Genomic DNA, 23971 nt, shown 5'->3' with positions numbered 1-23971 from the left:
ACACGGTACTGTATAACAAAACCCTGTTTTCTTTTCCCTTCATTTTCTCACACTTCACCTCATTGTCTATCTCTTTCCAGCTTGAAACAAATGGAAGCTAACTCAGCTTCTTCTTCTTCACACTACTGGTTTTCTCTATGCATTTCAATGGTGTTTCTCAGTCTAAATCTGACTCAGTGCTTTGTTACTTATGATAGGAAGGCTCCTCTCATTGATGGGAAAAGTAGAATTCTCTTTTCTGGGGGACCTTTTATTACTACCAGCTATGACTATGATGCTCCGATTGATGAATACGGTAAGAATTCTAATCCGAAAGTAGAACCGTTCGACTTGTACTCGGAGTTCCGAACATTAAATCTTTTTCTAAACTAATGGTATATTGTAATTTGACAGGCTTGATTAGGCAACCGAAGTATGATCATCTGAAGGAACTTCATAAGGTGATAAAGTTGTGCGAAAAAGCTCTGCTTACTTCCGATCCGAATGTCGTCACTTTATGAAGCTACGAACAGGTTCCCTGAAATTCATTCTAGAATTCTTTTATGCTTCTTTTGATTGAATGTGATTGTTGCAACCGTAAATACGGTGGTCAGGCACATATTTTCTCGTCCAAGTCTGGCGGCTGTGCTGCATTTCTCTCCAACTACAATTTGAAGTCGAATGCAAGGGTGACTTTCAATAATATGCACTATGACCTTCCCCGTTGGTCCATTAGCATCCCCCTGGATTGCCATTCAACACTGCCGAAGTAAGTGATTGGTTTGCATTCTTTGGTTTCGGTTAATGTAATAAGACTATAAAGCTAGATGCTATCTCTCTTTTGCAGGTCGGAATTGAATCATCTCGAGTGCAAATGGTGCCGATGAATGTGAAGCTGCAATCCTGGGATACATTCAATGAAGATGTAAATTCGGTCGAGGACGAATCACCCATGACGGTCAGGGGTCTCTTGGAACAGTTAAACATTACTCGAGATACCAGTGATTATCTATGGTACACAACCAGGTAAATAATGAATGATTGTTCGTAGTTCACATCTCGAAACCGAATCAAATGTTTTCAATCACTGATTAGGTGATTATTTCCAGTTTACAAATAAGTTCATCCGCATCATTTCTTCGTAACGACACGCCCCTCGCCCTCAGCGTGCAATCGGCAGGGCAGGGCATTCATGCTTTCATCAATGGACTGCTTACAGGTTACATTATTCAGCTTCACATTTCAGAGCAAAGCAATTTTGATGTGTTGATCAAACTGAAAACCCTTTTCAAATGCTTTAAACTTACAGGATCGGCCTTCGGGACTCGGAAAAAGAGAAGGTTTTCTTTTACAGTAAATGTCCACCTGCACCCTGGAGCGAATACAATCTCGATTCTCAGTATAGCAGTCGGATTGCAGGTCGGTTCTTCAAATTCCATTGTAATGTGTCAGCACCATACTGAAGAACATCCGTGTTCGATTTCTTTTTCAGATTTCATGTTCGATTTCTTTTTTCTGTTGTAGAATATTGGTACACATTTTGAGACATGGAACATAGGATTCCTAGGACCAGTTGTTCTACAAGGGCTAGTTGAAGGAAAAAGGCAGTTAACCTGGCAGAAATGGTCATACAAAGTTGGCCTTAAAGGAGAAGCCAACAATCTAGGTTCTCCAACCTCTATCTAATCAACCGATTGGATTCGAGGATCGTTGGCAACTCTGGTACAACATCCATTAACATGGTACAAGGTACGGAAACTGTGTATGTATTTATATAGGCGTGTTCAGGCATTCGATGTAGCTTAACTGAATCTGTACGATCTTTCAGGCATTTTTTGATGCTCCGGAAGGAGATGATCCCTTATCTTTGGACATGTCGAGCATGGGAAAAGGCCAAATATGGATCAACGGACAGAGCATAGGCCGGTACTGGACTACTCCCGCGAACGGTAATTGTAGCGGATGCAACTACGTCGGTGCATTTCGTCAAACCAAATGTCATTTCGGTTGTGGCAGTCTTTCTCAACAATGGTATGTACCTACAAGCCCCTCACACGGGAACTTGTCCCGAAATGCGTCAACTTATGTTTCGAAACTTGTGAATGTTTGTTCAGGTACCATGTTCCGAGGTCCTGGTTGAAACCAACCCAGAATTTATTGGTGGTTTTCGAAGAAATCGGGGGAGATGCATCGAAGATGTCGCTTGTAAAACGATTGGTGAAAAATAACGGAATATAACTGTACTCGATTGAAAAAATATAATATTTGAATGGCATTCAAATAATTTAGAAAATTCATTTAAGTAGAAAAACATAGAAAGCTTACTAGAGTTATGTTTCTATTATTAACAAGCATATCAACTTTCTTCATAGAGCTATACATATACAGTCAGGCATGGAAGAGTATCTACATGGCTTCTCGAATTCTATATACCAACAAGAGTGCACACATAAATGAATTGTAACGGAAATTAGAGCGAGGCCAGAAAGACGAAGAAAAAGATTGAAATTTCGGGTTTTTACTTCTTTATTTTCCTTTTAGAAAAAAATGGAGAACATCATATTTTGCTCATTGAGAAGCAGAAGACTCATCAACAGGATGCCAGAATCTGTTGAAAAACCACATTGTATCGGCTTCGACAGGGTTTCCTTCATTGTTGCGGTGCCAACTATAATAGGCATGAGTCCTGTTCTTGATATCGAGAACAGCATGACCGTAACTGGATTCTCGATACGCTGAGTATGCCGGTTGTGGCTCAATCATGCTACAAATATGGGGGGGAAACAAATGAAGACATTAGCAACTGCGAAGTTGCAACAATCATGGAAGAAACAGGAAAATCAAAAAATATATATATATATATAAAAGAAAAATCTATACTTGGATGCTAAGCCATCCACGTTCCCTCCATCACCGACTGTTATGTACACAGGTGCCGATTTATCCTTCACGGTAGTGTAAATACCCTTAACGACATTTGATGCGATGTCCGATACACGTTCCTGTAATGGTACATAAATCAGTAATCGACCAACTTCAGAGCAAACTCGTTCCACGAAAATGATTAGTGCTCATTGTACTCAAATATAGTAGATACTATTGCCAACAAAGAGCTTACAGATCGTTCATAGGCATGGACATGACCGGAAAATACGATATCAACTTTATACTTCACAAACCAGGGTTCATATACTACTCTCATGGTTTCTCCTTCCATGAAAGGGTAGTTGAAGCTATTATACCATGGGGCATGCATAAGAACGATTAACCACGGTGTTTCTCTCCTGTTAACTTTTGGTAGCTCCTGTTGAAGCCATTGGTACTGAGGAGTGAATCTACCTGCCGGAAAATTGCAGATATTTATCAGATGAATCCAACACGCATCTCTGCTAGTGCTATACCATTGGAGTCCACAATGATGAAAATTATATATATATATATATATATATATATATATATATGTATATATATATATATATATGTATATTCTTTACCATAGGCCGAGTATGAAGACAAGACTATGATGTATGCTGAAGCTCTCTTGATCGAGTACCAGAAGGGAGTAGTACTTTTTGATGCTAGGTAAGGAACTGGATAACGATATGTGTAAGGCTTAAAAGGCTCCGTTTCGCCCTGTAGCAGAACAATAACCATGTTATTATCGACTCACTCTTCCATGACATCTGAAAGTTGGATGACAAAGCAGTAGAAAATAACGACAAAGCATGATTTCGTAGAAAGTAAAATCATTGTGTTTACAAACTAATCACGTCAAGAAACCATGAATGCTTACAAGTTCAGGGGCTAAGTCGATTTCATGGTTTCCAGCAGTCCATATCCATGGTTGATATGCAACACTTCTCTCAATAAGCCTTCCCCATGTATCCCATCTTACATTATCATGATTCGGATATATATCTGCATATGAAAGATCCCCAACATACAATACCGTCTGACCTTTCCTCGGGTTTTGTTCATAGTGAGTAATTGTGCTATTCGAATCAAAAGTCTGCCCGAGATCCCCTGATGATTTCCAATTCTAACACATCAGGCACATAAGCAATAGACGTTTGCACAGCACATTCACATATGGAGCAGAAAAGCCAGAAACACAAACAAGAGAACCCCAGAACCATTTCATTTTCTTGAGGATCAAATAATAGAATACGGGGTTGAAAACAAAATCAAACATGTAAGCAACAGTAAAGGATGTTATCTTTCCTTTCTAATTATAGCTCGAAATTCGAATCAGTGACCTCTTGAACCGAGAGACTATACAGACTGGATAAATTGAAGCAATATCTTAATCAAATTAAAATAGTAAGCATGCATTCACTTAATCACTTACCAATGATACCAAATGTGTATGGAGCGTTGGGACCTACTGGAGGGGTTGTAAACCAGAATTTTCGCTTCGAATCACCATCACCAATCTCATAGTAATATTTGGTATTGTACTGTAAAAAAACAAATAATGGGACTCAGAATTGAAATCCAAGTATCATAATCTTAGTCTATACTTTTATCCAGAGGCAAAAAGTACAGATTATATAGCCTTGCAAGCATAAAACAGGATAACCGGACAGTTATGAATGCCGCTGAAAAATCAACACACCAATGATACCAAATGTGTATGGAGCGTTGGGACCTACTGAGGGGTTGTAAACCAGAATTTTCGCTTCGAATCACCATCACCAATCTCATAGTAATTTGGTATTGTACTGTAAAAAAACAAATAATGGGACTCAGAATTGAAATCCAAGTACATAATCTTAGTCTATACTTTTATCCAGAGGCAAAAAGTACAGATTATATAGCCTTGCAAGCATAAAACAGGATAACCGGACAGTTATGAATGCCGCTGAAAAATCAACACAACCTAAGGTTTTATTCCCGGATCTAAAGAGCGCCTAGGGTGCCCCTTAGGTCGCTGAAGAACAAATCCGTGCCGATGAAGAGCAACGAATCTTCAGAGCGAGGATAAAACCTTTGATGGTGTACCGGTTCATCAACGACGTCCAAAGAGGACAATTCTTAACTTATGTCGACAGAATGTAATGAAAGGGGAAAAAAAGATGGAACAAAGAATTCAACATTACCTCCAAATTTCTAATGATGCAGTGATGAATGTAACCAGAGGTGTACTTATGGAACTTATAAGTCTTGACTTTCCCCTCTGCCCTTCTCTTTTCATTGCTGTTTTCTTTCCAGTAAACCACTGTATTTGAACCGGGTTCATCCTGGGTCACCCATGAAACAATCACAGCTTTCCCCACATGGTCGCCTTGTGTTATGTGCACCTTGAAAATTCAAAACACCCGCATTACAAACATCCAATTAAAGTCTAATTTAGATCATACAAAACAACCAAATCTAATCTCGCGAATTTGATTCCTCTATTCTTCTGATTTACTAATAGAATTTCAATTCATAACATCGTCAAACGCATTCCGTCAAATTGAATTTGTTATTATTATCAATCCAATCAAATCAAGAAGGATAAAAAGATTAAACTCCTTAAAATTGACTAAATGTCAAATATACGAAGAGTGTTCCATTGGGAGCACAGTTAAACCTATAAACAAATGTAATAACCACCGGCTAACTCTGACCTGTTGGGGCGCATTGTGACCGGAGGGAACCCGGAAAACATCGCTGTGAAGAGGCATGTCACCGGTTTTCTCCGGTTTCCTGGCATAGATGCTGGTCTTCCCGCCATCACACAAATCCGCCGAGCTCAAAACCAAAGCTATGAAAACAATGACAACGACACACGGTGGCGAAGAAGAAACCGATGATTTCGTCCTTGTCACCCTCACCGCCACCATTTTTAATGTTTTACATAATCATGTGCTTCTCTGTTGTTTATATATCTGTATTTATATGTCATTATTATGAGTTTCAGTTTGAAAAAGCAATCAATATTCTGTTATTTTCAATAAGAAAACGGGAGAATTTCAGTCAATATACTAAATAAAATTTTTATGTCAAAATTAGGTATCAACAATTTCAAACCAATAACAAAATAGACAATAAATAAATATTTTAACTAAATGATGACCAAAATAAAGAATTTCCAATGCTTTTAATGTTAAATTTTGCTATTAGTCTCTACATTGTAAGTTAGGAGTTTCATTTTTTTAATTTAATTTGTTTTTTTTTAATTTTTTAGATTTTAAAATTTCCAATTTTAAGATAAATGAGTTTCAATTAAATCAAATTCTTTTAGGATTCGTTTGAGGATGTTTTTTCAAATGAATTTTTTCAACACAAAAGTATCGGGTTTTTTTTCAATTTCTTAGTTTGAGTCAACAATTATTTTTTAAAACGTGATTTTTTTTTACTGAAAATGAGTTATATGAGAATTTTTTAAGTTTCAAGCGGAATTTTAGATCAAAAGCACTTCCATAGACATTCCCAAACAGTTAGTAGACTTGGTATCATATATGAATTCGACCGGTTTAGACGCACCTAATTATATAGGGTATTTTTTTATTTGAAAATTTAAATTTGAATTAAACTAAATCAAATTTTATGAAAGATAGTCTTAAAATCTAATCAGAATATTCATTTTATAAGTGCAATTATTTAAGTTCAAATCTTTTAGAGAAAATATCATTATCTCTTACCGTTGAGACCACTTAATGAAATCTTAAAAAATATTAACTTATTAACTTTAGTAAAGAGGTGTAATTTCATCTTAAGGACATTTATGGACACTGTTATATAATTATATAGAATTATAATTATTATCATAAGGTGTTACTTTGTTGAGACCTTCGACTATTAAAAGTAATAAAATGACCCCTCAATTATAGGGTATCGCTTTATTAAGTTCATCGACCATTAAAAGTTATAAAATGGGCACCCAACTATTCATATATTTTAAACCCATTCTTTTCTGTTGAAAATGACGGTCGTCTAAGCTACACGTTAAATTATTAACTGGAATACGATAGTATTTTGAAATTCTGATATCATATTTTATCATATCATATTTAACATGTTAATGTCTACCGCAAACTAAAAGCAATTTTTTAATGGAAAAAGACAAATTATGTATTTATGAATAGTTAGGTGACCAATTTGTAACTTTTAATAGTCGACGAGCTCAACAAAGCAATGGCCTATAGTCGATGATAATTTTGTAACTTTTAACAATAGGAGGACACAATAAAATATCGTCCTACAGATCAGGGGACCATTTATGTACTTTACCCAAAATTTTAATTACTTAGACATGTTTAATTAAAAGTTAGTTATTTAATTTTTTTTGAGTAAGCTAATGTGATTACAAAGTAGTATTTGTTCTAAATACTCTCACAATGAGGTAAGTTGGTTCGTGTAGTTATTTACATATATTTAACTAACAAAATCAATTTAAACATGTTTAACTAACAAGTAAGATCCTGACTTTATGAACATATATATATCTATAGAACATATCTTGCAAACTCGATTCGTTTAATAAATGAAGCTCGAAACCTTGTTCATAAAAGTAAACGTACAAAATTCAAACTTAACTATTCCATCCCATACCCTCCAATGGTACAGTTTTAAATCAGAAAATAACTGAAAGGTAAATCGTGGAGTGGGGGTAGGAAAGGGAAAATTTTATTGGTTACATATTTTTTTTTTAAGTTTCATTGAGAAGAGTCATCAACTGGATGCCAGAATCTGTTGACAAACCACATCGAATCAGCTTCGACGGCGTATCCATCATGGTTACGGTGCCAACTATAATGAGCATGAGTCCAATTCTTTATGTCGAAAATGGCATGTCCGAAAATGGCATGTCCGAAACTGGCTTCTCGATACACTGAATACTCCGGTTGCGGCTCAGTCATGCTACAATTGCAGAAAAAAAGAGAGAGATCCACATCAAAGACTTGCAACATTCATGCATGAAAAGAAAAAGAAATGTATGATTTGATAAAAAGAACAATCTTTACTTGTTTGCTAAGCCTTCAATGTTCCCTCCACCAATAGTTATGTATATCGTGCTGATTGATCCTTCACAGGACTGCATATACCGTTCACGATAATGTAGGCGACGTTCGATATGTGTTCCTGTAATGTACAGGAATCAGTAATCAAGCAATTTCGGAACGATGATACGGAAAAAATAAAGGCCTTACGGATCGTTCGTAGGCATGGACATGACCAGAAAGTACGATGTCAACTTTGTGCTCCACAAACCATGGCTCGTACATTACTCTCATGGTTTCTCCTTCCATGTAATGATAGTTGTAGCTATTGTACAAAAGGGGAATGCAAAAGAACAATTAACCACGGCGTTTCACTCCAGTTAACTTTCGGTAGCTCTTGTTCGAGCCATTAGTTTTGAGGAGTGTATTTACCTGTGGGAAAAAAAGATTGCAGATATTTATGTGATGAATCCAGAATACATCTCTACTATACGAAGAGATTGATATGCTTTACCGTAGGCTGAATATGAAGACAACACTATGATGTGTAAGCTGAAGCTCGCTTGATCGAATACCGAAAGGGAGCAGTGCTTCCCGATGCTCGATACGGCACATGATATCGATGAGTGTAAGGCTTGAAAGGCTTTGTTTCACCCTGCAGTAGAACCGTAATTCTTTCATGACAGATTCACTCTGCAAAGTGAGTACAAGTTGATCACAAAACGAAAGAACGAAAGCTTACGATTTCAGGTGCGAAGTCAATTTCGTGATTACCAGCAGTCCATATCCACGGTTGATATACAGAACTTCTCTCGACGAGCCTCGCCCATGTATCCCACCTTACATTATCATGATTTGGATGGTTATCCTCATAAGAAAGACCCCAATGAACAATACTGCCTGACCATTCTCCGAATTCTTTTCATAGTAAGTGTGAGATTTGAAGCATAAGTCTGCCCAAGATCCCCTGCATAACCATTTTCCATTCCAAATCATCAGCACGGCCAAACAAATGCCGGTATCTTCGGCTACACAAGAAATTGTGTGCTCCCTTGAATGAATCCTTTTCGAGGGTAACAAATCCTTTCGAAGCCGATCTACATCAAAAGAGTACAAACTGGTTCATGTTCAAGACACCAGCACAGCCCCGACCAACAAGTCGGTGTTGAAAAGTCAAGCAACAAGTTGACCAAACTTTCGATGCAACAAGTTGGCAACCGAAATTGTTGAAAAATAGAATGGTAAAATTTCTCAATTAGTCCTTGTACTTTAGGATATTTATAAGATTAGTCCTTTAGCTTCAACTATTCACAATAGTGAAATAGTGTGAGTTATCCGTAATAGAAGCTATGGCAACGAAATTTGATATTGAAAAGTTCAATGAGAGAAATTTCTCATTGTGGTAATTGAAGATGAAGACCATCCTAAGGAAAGACGGTTGTCTAGCGGCTATCAGTGAAAGGTCGGTAGATTTCACAGATGACAGCAAATAGAACGAGATAGACGAGAATGATATGGCAAACCTTCATATAGCATTAGCAGATGAGGTATTGTCAAGCATTGAGGAGAAAAAGACAGCTAAGGAGATATGGATCATCTCACCAAACTGTATGAGGCCACATCATTGCACAATAAAATTTTCCTTAAGAGGAAATTGTACACTCTGTGGATGCCAGAATCTACTTCAGTGACGGAGTACTTAAACACATTGAACGCCTTATTTTCCAGCTTACATCATTAAGTTGTACAATAGGAGAACAAGAATGTGTTGAACTTCTACTTCAAAGTCTGTCTGATTCGTTTGATCAACTCATCATCAACTTGACAAACAGTAATGCCACTAATCTAGTATTCGATGACGTTGCATCTGCTGTTCTACAAGAAGAAAATTGGCACAAGAACAAGGAAGACAGACAAGTAAATTTGCAACAAGCAGAAGCATTGACAACGATGAGAGGGAGATCAACAGAACGTGGCCAAAGCAGCAGTCACAAACATGGTAGATCAAAGACGAGAAGCAAGAAGAATTTAAAGCGCTACAACTGTGGAAAGAATGGTCACTTGAAGAAGGATTATTGGAGTCTAGGTAAAAACTCCAATCCACAAGGCAATACCGCAAACACTTCAGATGATGGAGATGCTCTATGTTGTGAAGCGTCAACCACCGTGGAAGGTAGAAAGAGATTTGTAGATATATGACTCATTGATTCGTGAGCAACATATCACATGACCTCAAGAAGAGAATGGTTTCATCATTTGTCTCAGGAGGATCTATGTATAGTTGCAATGATCATGCCTTAGAAATAATTGGTGTTAGAACTATCAAATTGAAGATGTATGATGGAACAATTAAAATTGTTCGAGAGATGTGCGGCACGTGAAAGGCCTAAAGAAAAATTTATTATCCTATGGATTGTTAGATGATAATGCAAGCAAGATTGGAACACGAAAAGGAATCATGAAGATGTTTCATGGAGCGCGTGTGGTGATGAAAGGCGAAAAGATAGCAACAAACTTGTACATGTTGAAGAGAGAGACTTTGCTAGAAGCAGAAGCCTTTGTTGCCTCATGTAGTTCAGATTCTGCAATACTATAGCATCAGAAACTTGGACACATGTCAGAACAAGGAATAAAAGTCCTTGTGGAGCAAAAGCTACTTCCAGGCTTAACAAATGTATCACTGATAAGATGCATATTAGACATATATTCTATGATATTTTCCTCATATTTGAATAACTAAAATTGATTAAATTATGGATTTTGATTTTATTTCGTATTTTGTGGATTAGGTTGAGGATTTGGATAAAACAAGTTCAAAATCTTATAATTAGCATGATCTTCACAAAATCCCTGAATTAAGGAGGAAAAATCGGAATTCAAGAAGCTAGCAAGACCAAAAGAGGTTTTCGCGTAAGGCGTGGGCACGACTTATTCATCCTGAACTACCGCAGAAGAAGTCTACAGTTAAGGCGTGGGCTCGCCTTACCAGTTTGTACAACCCTAAATTAAGGGTTAGAAATTTACAAAGGAAAAAGAGTTTAATGACGGCTGGAAGACTCTTTTGAATTATTCTTATCTTTAGAAAAAGATGAGGGCATTTAAAACTCATATTTTTTCTTTAAGGGAAACTTCTTTATCTAGAATAGGAAAATCCTTATAAAAGGGGAGCTAGGGCCATTAGTTTTACATCAAGTTTTACATTAAGTTTTCTTAATTTTCTTTTGGTTTTCTTTCAATTATGAGTAGCTAAATACTTTTGTTCCAACTGGAGGATAATTGAAACTTTGGTTCTTCAAGGATTGTGAGATCTAAATAATTTTCATTGTTCTTTTACTTCTTTGTTATTTATATATCTTCTGTTTTTATTAAGAATTATTGTCTTGATTGATTGTGCAAAGGATCCGTTGTTCAATTATGAAGTTGATAAATTACCATTTAGAACTTTAAATCTGTAATTGTTTAAACGTTCTAATAATAGTGGTAAAGTAACATGGTTGATTATGATTATGTTATGAAGGTATATAACCTAGTCTATATGAATCGAGCTTGTGTATTTGTTGGCTAGAATTGGTGGTCCCTCTAGTGATTAATACTGTTGGTGGATTAAATCTTAAGAGCTTTTCTAGGGTTGTTCATTAACTAGGGAAATAATCAAAGAGCTTCTCTCTTGATTATCGAGAAACTAAGGAGAGACAGGTTGTTAGAGCTTCTCAATAACCATAATCAATTTAGTGAAAAGTAGAAGATTTTATCATTGCATCTATGATCAATTCTCTGAACCAATTCTGAAATTATACCATTAGTTGGATATTTGCTTAATATTAATTTCTCTCAATTTTTAGTTGATTAGATCTGCTTTTTATTTTTACTTTTCTCAATTTTAAAACCCCTTTTCTTTGCTTTAAATTTCATTAAAATAAATCTACTCAATCCCTGTGGAATCGACCTTGCTTATCGCTACTACAATTTTCTATTTCCAAAAGCAAGTATTATTAATTGTTGGATTCGACACCCACCAAATTTTTGGCACTGTTGCCGGGGATTGGTGTCATTTAGATTTATTTTGATGCCCCGTTCTTCTCGTGCAGGTGAACTCCAATACGATCCTGAAATCGAGAAGACCGCTCGCATGTTAAGAAAAGAAACTAACTTGCGCAACAAACAAGCTTCTTATTCTTTATCCCCTGAATTAGAATTTGTTTTATCCCCTGAATCAGAATCTGCAATCAACTTGGTTGATTCATCCAGCGATTCTGAAATAGAAGGAACAATAGCCAACGAAGAAAGAACTCTAAGAGAATTGGCTGCACCAAATGTGAATCAACAACTGCTCTGCATTGACTACCCAGCTTTGGAGGTAGCTTTTGAATTAAAATCTGGTTTGATTCATTTGTTGCCTACTTTTCATGGACTTGAGATTTAAGATCCTCACAAGAATTTGAAGGAATTTCATGTGGTATGTTCAAGTATGAGACCACAAGGAGTGGCTGAAGAGCAGATAAAACTGCACGCTTTTCCGTTCTCGCTAACTGATAGAGCTAAAGATTGGCTCTTCTATTTACCTCCTGGTTCTGTAACTACTTGGGCCGAGATGGTGAGGATGTTTCTTGATAAATTTTTCTCTGCTTCAAGAGCCGCTAGCATTCGAAGGGAGATATGTGGAATAAAAAAAAGATACTGAGACCCTTCACTAGTATTGGGAGCGATTCAAATGATTATGTGCCAGTTGCCCTCAACATGGGATTTCCGAGCAACTTCTCATCCAATATTTCTATGAAGGATTACTACCCATGGAGAGGAAGATGATGGACGCAGCTAGTGGAGGCGCCATAGTGAATAAGACTCCTCACGATGCTAGGGAATTGATCTCCATCATGGCTGCCAATTCACAACAATTTGGCTTTACGCAAGATACATCTTCAAGAAGGGTGAATGAGATAGGTTCGTCCTCCATTGAACATAAACTATCGCATCTCACCTCCCTTGTTCAACAACTAGTTGTAGAAAAAACGCAACAAGTGAAAGCTTGTGGGATATGTGCTACGATAGGTCACCCAACTGACATGTGCCCTACACTTCAACATGATTCTCATGAGTACGCCAATGCAATTGGAAGGTTTCCAGATCCACCACAAAGGAAGTATGATCCTTACTCAAATACCTATAATCTAGGATTGAGGGATCATCCTAACCTTAACTATGGACCAAGACCATCACAATTCCAACGTTTTCCACCTGAGCAGTCTTCTTCAAAGCCAGGTATGTCTCTAGAAGAAATTGTCAAATCACTTGCAACTAATACACAACAATTTCAGCAAGAGACAAGAACAAGCATACAAAATTTGGAGAATCAAACGAGTCAATTGGCATTCTCCGTGAGTCGGTTAGAATCCTAAGGTAAGTTACCTTCACAAACCATTGTTAATCCAAAGCAAAATGTTAGTGCAATCACATTGAGAAGTGGAAAAGAGTTGAAGGAACCTAGTTCATTGGCACATGGGAGAGCCTTAGAGGAAAAAACTGAAAAGGAAGTTGTTGCTCCTCAAACTCAAAAAGACCAACCTAAAGGACTCAAAAGCAGAAAACCGAAGAAATTTGTCATATAACCTCCTTTTCCCTCTAGATTGGCTAAATCCAAGAAATAAGCAGAAGAGAAAGAAATTCTTGAGACGTTTCGTAAGATCGAGGTAAATATTCCTTTACTTGATGCAATTAAACAAGTACCTCAATATACTAAAGTTCTTAAAGAATTGTGCACCAACAAGAGAAAGCTCAAGGGGAATGAAAAGGTAAGTATGAGAAATAATGTTTCAGCTGTCCTACAGAAAAAACTACCCCCAAGTGCAAAGACCTAGGTATGTTTACTATCCCTTGTAAACTCGGTAATGTTAGGATTGAGAGAGCAATGTTGGATCAAGGAGCCTCAATAAATATCATGCCTCTTTCTATTTACTCATCCCTGAATATTGGTCATTTGAAAGAAACAGGAGTGATTATTCAACTTGCTGATAGATCTAATGTATATCCTGAGGGAGTTTTAGAGGATGTTTTAGTGCAAGTTAATGAATTGGTTTTTCCTGCAGATTTTTATGTGCTTGATATGCAAGAAGATGATTATTCTAAATCAACATCAATTTTGTTAGGAAGACCATTTTTGAAAACATCTAGGATAAAAATTGATGTAGATGATGGTACACTTACCATGGAATTTGCTGGTGAAGTTATTAAATTCAATATTTATGATGCCATGAGATGTCCTAGTGATGTGTCCTCTGTTTTTGTTATGGATGTTATTGACCCTTTAGCACAGGAAACTTTTAATAAAAATGAAGATGACAAGTTGAAAGATACACTCAACATGAATTTCACTTCTGAATGATTGCAGGGAATCATGAAAAAGTCTGTGTTGGATCTTGATTTGCAAGATACAATCTAAGAAATAGAATCACTCAAACCCATGAGGTATGATGTATCTTATATTGAGTCACCTCTTTCTCACATCAAAGCTTCTTCCTTCTCTTGTGCAGGCACCAAAATTGGAAATGAAGTCTCTGCCAAATCATCTGAAGCATGTATATTTAGGAGAAGAGGAAACTATTCCGGTGATCATTCCCAACAAACTCTCTCACTTAGAAGAAGAAAAGTTGAATCGAATGCTTAGAGAGTACAAAGAAGCTATTGGGTGGAGAAAAAATTTATCTATTGTTGAAACACAAAGTTTGGATACAGGTCAAATGTTTAAGGTCAACGATCATCGTTTGAAACCTTTTTATGAAGGTTCTCTGGCGCATACTGCTGGTCAAACCATTTTGGAGTACCCAACTTAGGATGACTGAGAAGCTACAACGTCTAGCCAAAGACGTTAAAGAAAGGCGCTCTTGGGAGGTAACCCAATTTTTTCTTTTTCAATTTCTATTTTCGTTGTTTTTATTTTCAATTTTATTTTTATTTTTTTCCTTGACTTATTGGATTACAATTAATCTTGTTTTCCTCTTTAGGTTAGAAGATAAATTTTTGCAACCCGTGGGTACGCCTTACAAAAGTAAAATTATTCTTAAAGTCTCCCACTATCAAGAAGATGTTTTTGTATAAGACGTGCCCACGTTTAAACTCAACACCACTTCTGGTTTAGGAAGCAAGATTCAAAGATTTTTTTTTTAAATATAAATGTACCTTATCTTTTCTTTATTTTATGTGCTCCTTCAGAAGAATGCGCGCCACCATCCTTCCTTCCCGCTCCACCCGACCCACGTCTCCGCTCAGTCCGAGAATCAACCCAGCCAACGCACAGTGCCTTCACCCCCAACTCGTGACATATATTATGGTTGATGCTCAACATTTTCAGGAGAGTATTCTACTCTTATTATTTTATGGTTTTTGAGCATCTACTTTTGATCCATTGAGGACAATGTATGGATTAAGTGTGGGGGAGAGTATTTCATACATGGTTTTGTCCTGAACATAATGTTGCTTCAATTTTTTTAAAAAAGTATACTTTAGTTTTTTTTTGTGATTTTTCTCTTCAAAATTCCAGATTCTTTCGTTGTTTATCTTTACATGATTTGGATTGTTGTGAATTATCGAATTAAGTTGAAGCATAATAGGGGATTAGCTTGAGTAGTTGAATTCGTATTTGCTACACACTGGTTGATTACTCTTGATGACTGATTGGATGAAAAATGTGTGGGAGTTAATACATGTTTACCCTTTTTGCGAGTTTTTGAGCCAATGAGCACTCACTTTCAGCATGCTCCATTTCTTGATTGAGTGATTATCATACATAGTTAATTTTTCAAGAACTTGCTTTGCTATACATATCGAAGACCACATTTTAGAATTGAATGCATCAAAAATGATAAGGGCATTTAGGTGAAACCACTTTTAGCTTTCGTAAAGAGCCTACCCTAATTATCATCCTTAGAAAGCCAATTTTGAGCATGAGCCTTTTTGTTTGAAATTAACCATGGTACAAGTAAACATCAAATCCTTTTTGTTAATTTCCCCTCTTTTAAACCTTGAATTAGAGGATTGTATGAGCTTCTTCACATGAGAATTCAAATTATCTTAAGAAGATCGGAAGATGTTGGAATATAGTGATTCGAGTTGCAATATCTTTCATTGAAAAAAAAGAAAAAAAGAGAAGCAAAATTGTGCAAAGGAAATAAAGAAAGAGAGATTGTGCAATGAAAAAAAAAGTTATATGGCTTGAAGAGAACATTTGAAGATTGAGTTCCATGTGGATAAGTTTGTATGACTCGTTCAATAAAACAACATAAATTATTCTCTTACCAAACCTCACCTAAGCCTCATTACACCCTGTTTAAGACCCTTAGGTTTTTATGCATTCAATTCATTGACTAGTGGTGGGAATGTGATAGGTTAGCAAGCCTATGGTAACAATTTTCTATGTTTTGGCTTGAGAGTTTGTTGACACCCTTAAACACTTCGAGCGTATTGAGTGAATCCAATGTGAGGGTATTAGATCCCACTGTATTTTGATTTCGAAAAGATTGATGGAGTAATTATTCATGTGTGTTGGTTTATGAGAATTTCTTCTAAGAATTGCTTGTTCCTTACTTATGTCTAGATTTGAGTCTTTAAGGCATGACAATTTTGATTGTGGAAGGATGAACAAAGAAAGAAGAAGGATTGATGTTGAGAAAAGTTATGAATTTGAACTATTGTATGCTTGAGGACAAGCATTGGTTTAAGTGTGGGGGAATTTGATAAGATGCATATTAGACATATATTCTATGATATTTTCCTCATATTTGAATAACTAAAATTGATTAAATTATGGATTTTGATTATATTTCGTATTTTGTGGATTAGGTTGAAGATTTGGATAAAACAAGTTCAAAATCTTATGATTAGCATGATCTTCACAAAATCCCCGAATTAAGGAGGAAAAATCAGAATTCAAGAAGCTAGCAAGACCAGAAGAGGTTTTCGCGCAAGGCGTGGGCACGGCTTATTCATCTTGAACTACCGCAGAAGAAGTCTACAGTTAAGGCGTGGGCGCGCTTTACCAGTCCGTATAACCCTAAATTAGGGTTACGAATTTACAAAGGAAAAAGAGTTTAATGATGGCTGGAAGACTCTTTTGAATTATTCTTATCTTTAGAAAAAGATGAGGCCATTTAAAACTCATATTTTTTCTTTAAGGGAAACTTATTTATCTAGAATAGGAAAATCCTTATAAAAGGGGAGCTAGGGCCATTAGTTTTACATTAAGTTTTCTTAATTTTCTTTTGGTTTTCTTTCAATTATGAGTAGCTAAATACTTTTGTTCCAACTGGAGGATAATTGAAGCTTTGGTTCTTCAAGGATTGTGAGATCTAAATAATTTTCATTGTTCTTTTACTTCTTTGCTATTTATATATCATCTGTTTTTATTAAGAATTATTGTCTTGATTGATTGTGCAAAGGATCCGTTGTTCAATTATCAAGTTGATTAATTGCCATTTAGAACTTTAAATCCGTATTTGTTTAAACGTTCTAATAATAGTGGTAAAGTAACATGGTTGATTATGATTATGTTATGAAGGTATATAACCTAGTCTAAATGAATTGAGCTTGTGTATTCGTTGGCTAGAATTGGTGGTCCCTCTAGTGATTAATGTTGTTGGTGGATTAAATCTTAAGAGCTTGTCTAGGGTTGTTAATTAACTAGGGAAATAATCAAAGAGCTTCTCTTGATTATTGAGAAACTAAGAAGAGACAGATTGTTAGAGCTTCTCAATAACCATAACTAATTTAGTGAAAAGTAGAAGATTTTATCATTGCATCTATGATGAATTCTCTGAACCAATTATGAAATTATACCTTTAGTTGGATATTTGCTTAATATTAATTTCTCTCAAATTTTAGTTGATTAGATCTGCTTTTTATTTTTACTTTTCTCAATTTTAAAACCCATTTTCTTTGCTTTAATTTTCATTAAAATAAATCTACCCAATCCCTGTGGATTCGACCTTGCTTATCGCTAATACAATTTTCTATTTCCAAAAGCAAGTATTATTATTTGTTGGATTCGACACCCACCAATCACTTACTTTGTGTGAGCATTGCATAACAAGTAAGCAACACCGATTGAAATTCAACACGTAAAATTTTAGAGGCAAAAGTGTTCTAGAATTAGTTCATTCTGACTTATGGCAAGCACCAGTTACATCCCTAGGAGGAGCAAAATACTTTGTCTCATTTATTAATGACTACTCCAAGAGATGTTGGGTGTACACTATTAAGAAGAATTCAAATGTGTTTTCAACTTTCAAAAACTTCATAGCGCGGGTGGAACTTGGTTTTGGAAATAATTTCAAGTTTTTCAGAATAGATAATAGAGGAGAATACACAAGTGAAGAATTTGATGACTTTTGCAGGAAAGAATGCATCAAAAGACAGTTCACAGTGGCGAACACTCCTCAACAAAATGGAGTGGTAGAGCGGATGAACATAACCTTGTTAAAAAGAATAAGAGCAATGTTGAGGGTTGCAGGCCTAGAAAAATCATTTTGGGCAGAAGTAGTCAATACCGCTTGTTATTTGGTGAATCGAGCTCCATCAACTGCAATAGAGCTGTAGACACCAATGGAGAAGTGGACTGGTAAACCAGTTGATTATTCAAACCTCCATGTAATTGGAAGTATTGTGTACGTGATGAATAACTCCAAAGAAATTTCAAAGCTGGATTCAAAATCCAAGAAATGCAAATTCTTGGGTATGCTAATGGTGTAAAGGGGTATCGGTTGTGGGATCCCACTACCCGCAAAGTGATCATTAGCAGGAATGTTATCTTTGTACAAGATAAACTACAAAGAAAAGAATATGATGATAACGCTGAAAAGTCAGAGACTACACAGATACATGTGGAAAAGGAGTTTGAACAAGGAGATTCTTCTGAAGCAGAACTAGCACATGATGAACAAGAACCAGAGAGTTATGAAGCTCCTACAACTCGTCAATCAGATCGTGTGAGAAGACGTCCCAATTGGCACTCATATTATGTTATAGAAGGAGATATTGCATACCGCCTTTTAACAGAGGACGGTGAGCCATCAACATACCAGGAGGCAATAAACAACTCAGATGTTTCACTGTGGATGATGGCGATGCAAGAAGAAATTGAAGCATTTCATAAAAATAATACATGGGACCTTGTGCCACTACCACAAGGAAGGAAGCCAATTGGTAACAAATGGGTCTTCAAAATCAAGCGAAATGGTGACGATCAAGTTGAGAGGTATCGTGCAAGACTGGTGGTCAAAGGATATGCTCAAAAGAAGGTATTGATTTCAATGAAATCTTTTCTCCTGTGGTTTGACTAATAACAGTTCGAGTAGTTTTAGCAATGTGAGCTACATTGAACTTACATCTAGAGCAACTAGATGTTAAAACAACTTTTCTTCATGGAAATCTTGAAGAAGAGATTTATATGCTCCAACCTGAAGATTTTGAAGAAGAAGAAATAAAGAACTTGGTTTGCAGGTTGAACAAATCTCTGTACGGTCTAAAGCAGGCACCGTGGTGTTGCTATAAGAGATTTGGTTCCTTCATTATGTGACTTGGATACAACAGACTTAATGCAGACCCTTGTGCTTATTTCAAGAGGTTTGGTGATAATGATTTTGTAATATTGTTGTTGTATATGGATAACATATTTGTTGCAGGACCCAAAAAAGATCATATTGAAGAATTGAAGGCACAACTGGCTAGGGAATTTGAAATAAAGGACTTGGGATCAACGAGCAAGATTCTAGGGATGCAAATTCATCGAGACAGAAGTACTAGAAAGATTTGGTTTTCACAAAAGAATTACTTGAAGAAGATCTTGTCACGATTGAACATGCAAGATTGTAAGTCAATTTCTACCTCTCTTGCTATTAACTTCAAATTATCCTCCAGTATGAGTCCTAGCAGTGAAAAAGAGAGGATGGAGATGTCTCGAGTGTCATATGCATCGGAAGTGGGAAGTTTAATGTTCGCTATGATATGCACAAGACCAGACATTGCACATGCAGTGGGAGTGGTTAGTCGGTACATGGAGAATCCAAGCAAATAGCATTGGAATACAGTAAAGAGGATCTTGAGATACATCAAAGGGACCTCGAATGTTGCATTATGTTACTGAGGGTCAAACTTACTTATCAATGGGTATGTCGATTCTGACTATGTAGAGGATTTGGATAAAAACAAATCTACAACATGATATGTGTTCAAAGTTGTTGGTGGAGTTGTAAGTTGGGTTTTAAAATTGCAGTCAGTTGTGGCTACATCCACAATAGAGGCAGAATATGTAGCAGCTACACAAGCCAATAAAGAAGCAATTTGGTTGAAGATGTTATTGGAGGAGCTTGGGAACAATCAAGAGTATGTCTCTCTATTTTGTGACAGTCAAAGCGCCTTGCATCTAGCAAGAAATCCAACATTTTATTCAAGGACAAAGCACATACGAGTTCAGTACCATTTCATTCCTGAAAAGGTGGAAGAAGGGACGGTATATATGCAGAAAATCCATACCAAAGACAACATAGCAGATTTCATGACGAAGGCAATCAATGCTAATAAATTTACTTGGTGTCGATCCTCTTGTGGCCTGTCAGAGACATAAGCAACATGAATGGTACAAGGTAGAAAGAATGGTGTGAAGATATGATTGTTCCAATCAAATCTTCAAGTGGGAGATTGTTGAAAAGTCAAGCAACAAGTTGGCCAAACTTTCTGTGATTTTCGGTGCAACAAGTTGGCAACCGAAATTGTTGAAAAATAGAATGGTAAAATTTCTCAATTAGTCCATGTACTTTAGGATATTTACAAGATTAGTCCTTAAACTTCAACTATAAATACCCTAACCCATTTCCATCCCAAATCATTCTAGCTTTCTCCCAATACTAGAGAATTTAGAGAGTTTTCTTGAGAGTTGTTTTCTCTTTTTTATGAAGAGAGAATTGTTATTGTTTTCTCCATGTTAGATCGAGAGATGTTGCAATTCCTATTTTCTCATAGTGAAATTCTTCTACCGTTGCCCGTGGTTTTTACCCTATATTATTTAGGGGTTTTTCACGTAAAATTTGTCTTCTTTATCTTTATTTTTATTTTCTCAAATTATCAGTTACGATTTTGCTCTATCCGATAGTCGTATTCCGCAATCGAAAGCAGTAAGTAAAGATTCACTTACCCATTATACCATTATACCGAACGTGTAAGGGACATCAGGACCAACTTCAGGAGTTGTAAACCAGAATTTCCGCATCGAACTACGATCACCAACCACATAGTAGTACTTGGTGTCATACTGTTAACAAACAAGTAAAGAGAATCGGAATCAAAATCCAAGCATACGTGAATCGATCCCATACGATAATATTAAAATGCAGCTACATCGCAGCATAACGGTAATTAGAACTATTACGAGGAACTAAAATTAGAAGCGGAATCTATGGCTATATTACCTCCAGATTTCTGATGGTGCAGTGATGAATGAAACCATAGGTGTAATTGTAGAATTTAGACTGATACACTTTCCCCATAGCCTTCTTCTTCTCTTTGCATTGCAACCAGACGGAGCTTGAAATACGTCGCTGTGAAGGGGCATCTCAATGCTTTTCTCCGCTTTCCTCACATAGATGCTAGTCTTTCCTCCGTTGCATAGTAACACTGAATTGGAAACTAAAATTAAAATAATAACAATGGAACAGATCGATGAAGAAGATAAAAGATTCATTTTCTGTTTAATATTCTGTAGATGCTTAATTTGTCTGGGCCTATATCATGGGCAAATGAAAGTAGTTTTTGGGAGTTAAAAACCAGAAAAAAAAGATAGTGGGGAAATAACTACCAGAAACGTGGGACATTTAACCACTAAAAAACGAGAGCATTAGGGGGGCTACCAGAGAGGAACCAGAGGGAGGAAGAGCACAGAACAGGGGAGAGCACTGCATTTTTTTTTACGGGATTCATTGTAACAAAAAACAGTGTAATCGTTCTCATTTTGACACGGAAAATACAAGGCTAGAATTCGAAGTTTTAAGTTGTTTTTCCCAATGCTTCCATAAGTATGTTTTTTTTCGTTTTTACATCCATTCAAAATGAAAAAATGAAAAACCTATTATCCCAATAGAAATCATCAACGAACATAAACAATCCCAGACAGTAATAGCAAGGTTCCAAATAAAAAGAGAAGAATTTAGAAGGAGATTCAAACGGAAAAGAAGAATTCGGAGGAAACCTCACCTGTCTTTGCAGTAGCAGCTTTCGTGCTTTCGTTGGAAGGAGGGAACGTCTTCAACAGTCAAAGAACAACAAGGCAAACATAAGCAGTGTAAACAGCAGTCCATTTCCCGTATTCGAAAGGGCGAGCAGTGTAACAAAGATTTTCCCTACTATTCTCGAAGCAATACAAATTTATTGAGGTATTTTTTATTTGTTTCAATTTTTGTTTTCCAGTGCCTTTGTGTGCGTTTAAGGATGAAATATTAGTAAAGAAGAAAGGGGTTGAATTAATTGGGTTATAGGAAATCCGGTGGAGTTTAGTTGACTTCTCGTCGCCGTTAGGATTTCATTGTCGTAAAAAATTTGGGTTTAGTCTTAATGAGTCGAATGATTTCGAAATAAAATAGAAAATAGAGAAATCCATTTACCTTGTTATATTGAGTCTTCACCGGAGTAGGGAAGTAGTTTAGGTGTCACAGAAGTTTTGGGTGATCGGAGAAAGGGGCCATTGTTGAGCGGTGGCCAAAGAGTTTTGAAGGCTCATGGGTATTGAGGGTTTCAATTAAGAGTAGCAGAGGAGTTTGACTATAGGCTATAGCTCAGCTACCGACAGTTCCAATCCCTATTATAGATGATAATGCAATATTGGATTAGAAAATAGAAAGCAAAAGTGATATGTCAGAGATGATGGCGTTGGGAGGCAATGTTTGAAATCCATGGCTGCGTGATGTGAGAGAAGAAGAGTTGTGCGGCCAAAGGGTAAATTAAACTTTAGTTTAGGTTTAGTTAGGTTTTGTATAATATCATTTGGATTAATTAATTTTTAGCCATTGTATTTCTTGGTGAAATCAGGTTTCCAGTCCTCAAATTTTAAGCTTGTTTTACACCTTAGTCACCTTTAGGACTACTTTAGAATTTAACCTCATATGTTTGTCCTAATTTTGCTGTTTTTCCAGTTTTAATTTTAGTTATTCATGTGTAGGTCCCTTGTTTGTGCTCATTTTTATAATTAGGTCATTGGATTACTTTTGATTTTATAGATTGGATTTTACATTTATTTAAATTTAGTCACATTTTTTAATATGTATATACATGTTTTTCTAAAAAATTCGTAGTTTGACATATCATGTTTTTATTTTTATATTTGAGTCACACTTGTACATAATATGTTAATATGCATGGTTTATGATTTTTAATTAAAATATATATATAATTTTTTTTGTATGTCACGTTGTATGATATTTTTTAATTTTGTTTAATTAATTTTGACATGACATTTTTTTGCACGATTCGCATGGTAACCTCATTTGCATAACTCGACATATTACATAATCGGACTAAGGGTAATACCCTTTTAATTTAAAATTGTTTTAAGTGGGCAGTCATAACTGATTTGAGGTCCGTTTTTAATGATTTTAAAATAAAAGTGTATCCCGAAAGTGAAACAAAAAAATTTTTGATTCGTCACCTAAAATTTGGGAACGAGAGAAAAGGAAATGTTCGTTTATTTAAATATATCGAGAAAAGGTTGTTATATCTTTAAGATCTGGTCTCGATATTTGTAAATAATCGAACATTCTTTATCTTTCTAAAACGACTTGGTAATTTTAATTTAATTCATTTGAGTGCTTTTGAATGTTTTAAATTTACATTTTTATTTTATAGGATCAAAAATCAAAATAAATTTGAATTTGTAAAATTCATTGCAAAGACATTAATTAATCGACTAGGTACCGTTTTAGGGCGTTGTGGGGGTGCTAATCCTTCCCCGCATGTAACCGACTCCCGAACTTGGATTTTGGTAACGCATACCTTAATTTGTTGTTTTAATTAAAATTAATTTTTATTTAAAA

General features: G+C 36.0%; 1 protein-coding gene, 2 long non-coding RNA genes and 1 pseudogene across 3 annotated transcripts; 2 read left to right on the top strand and 2 right to left on the bottom strand.

Annotated features, from left to right (window-relative positions):
• The first annotated feature begins 205 nt into the window (after positions 1 to 205).
• LOC120151549 lies at positions 206 to 733 on the top strand. Its single transcript, XR_005518625.1, has 3 exons — positions 206 to 295; positions 394 to 512; positions 594 to 733. It is a non-coding gene; the product is annotated as an uncharacterized LOC120151549 (long non-coding RNA).
• A 558-nt stretch (positions 734 to 1291) lies between these two features.
• Positions 1292 to 2202, top strand: LOC120151519. The gene is made up of 4 exons (XR_005518623.1): positions 1292 to 1398; positions 1504 to 1728; positions 1808 to 2010; positions 2094 to 2202. It is a non-coding gene; the product is annotated as an uncharacterized LOC120151519 (long non-coding RNA).
• Positions 2203 to 2513: 311 nt separating this feature from the next.
• On the bottom strand, positions 2514 to 5841 carry LOC120151517 (purple acid phosphatase 2-like). Its single transcript, XM_039163938.1, has 8 exons — positions 5592 to 5841; positions 5079 to 5279; positions 4328 to 4436; positions 3773 to 4002; positions 3461 to 3612; positions 3098 to 3308; positions 2860 to 2981; positions 2514 to 2743 (listed from the first exon to the last, which is right to left on the bottom strand). The coding sequence occupies exons 1-8, from the start codon at positions 5805 to 5807 to the stop codon at positions 2548 to 2550; spliced, it is 1437 nt and encodes a 478-aa protein (XP_039019869.1). The 5' UTR covers positions 5808 to 5841; the 3' UTR covers positions 2514 to 2547.
• A 1768-nt stretch (positions 5842 to 7609) lies between these two features.
• On the bottom strand, positions 7610 to 21630 carry LOC120151518 (annotated as a pseudogene).
• Positions 21631 to 23971: the final 2341 nt, after the last annotated feature.

The sequence above is a fragment of the Hibiscus syriacus genome, unplaced genomic scaffold (genome assembly GCF_006381635.1).
Source record: "Hibiscus syriacus cultivar Baekdansim isolate YM2019G1 unplaced genomic scaffold, ASM638163v2 tig00111059_pilon, whole genome shotgun sequence".
In the NCBI taxonomy this organism is placed as follows: domain Eukaryota; kingdom Viridiplantae; phylum Streptophyta; class Magnoliopsida; order Malvales; family Malvaceae; genus Hibiscus; species Hibiscus syriacus.
This window is presented reverse-complemented; position numbering and strand designations above follow the sequence as displayed.

Coding starts and splice junctions, on each gene's coding strand:
- LOC120151517 (XM_039163938.1), bottom strand. CDS start 5,807: ATGGTGGCGGTGAGGGTGACAAGGACGAAATCATCGGTTTCTTCTTCG. Junction 5,280..5,591: donor GTCACAATGCGCCCCAACAG/GTCAGAGTTAGC, acceptor TGAATTTTCAAG/GTGCACATAACACAAGGCGA. Junction 3,613..3,772: donor TCGACTTAGCCCCTGAACTT/GTAAGCATTCAT, acceptor GTTCTGCTACAG/GGCGAAACGGAGCCTTTTAA.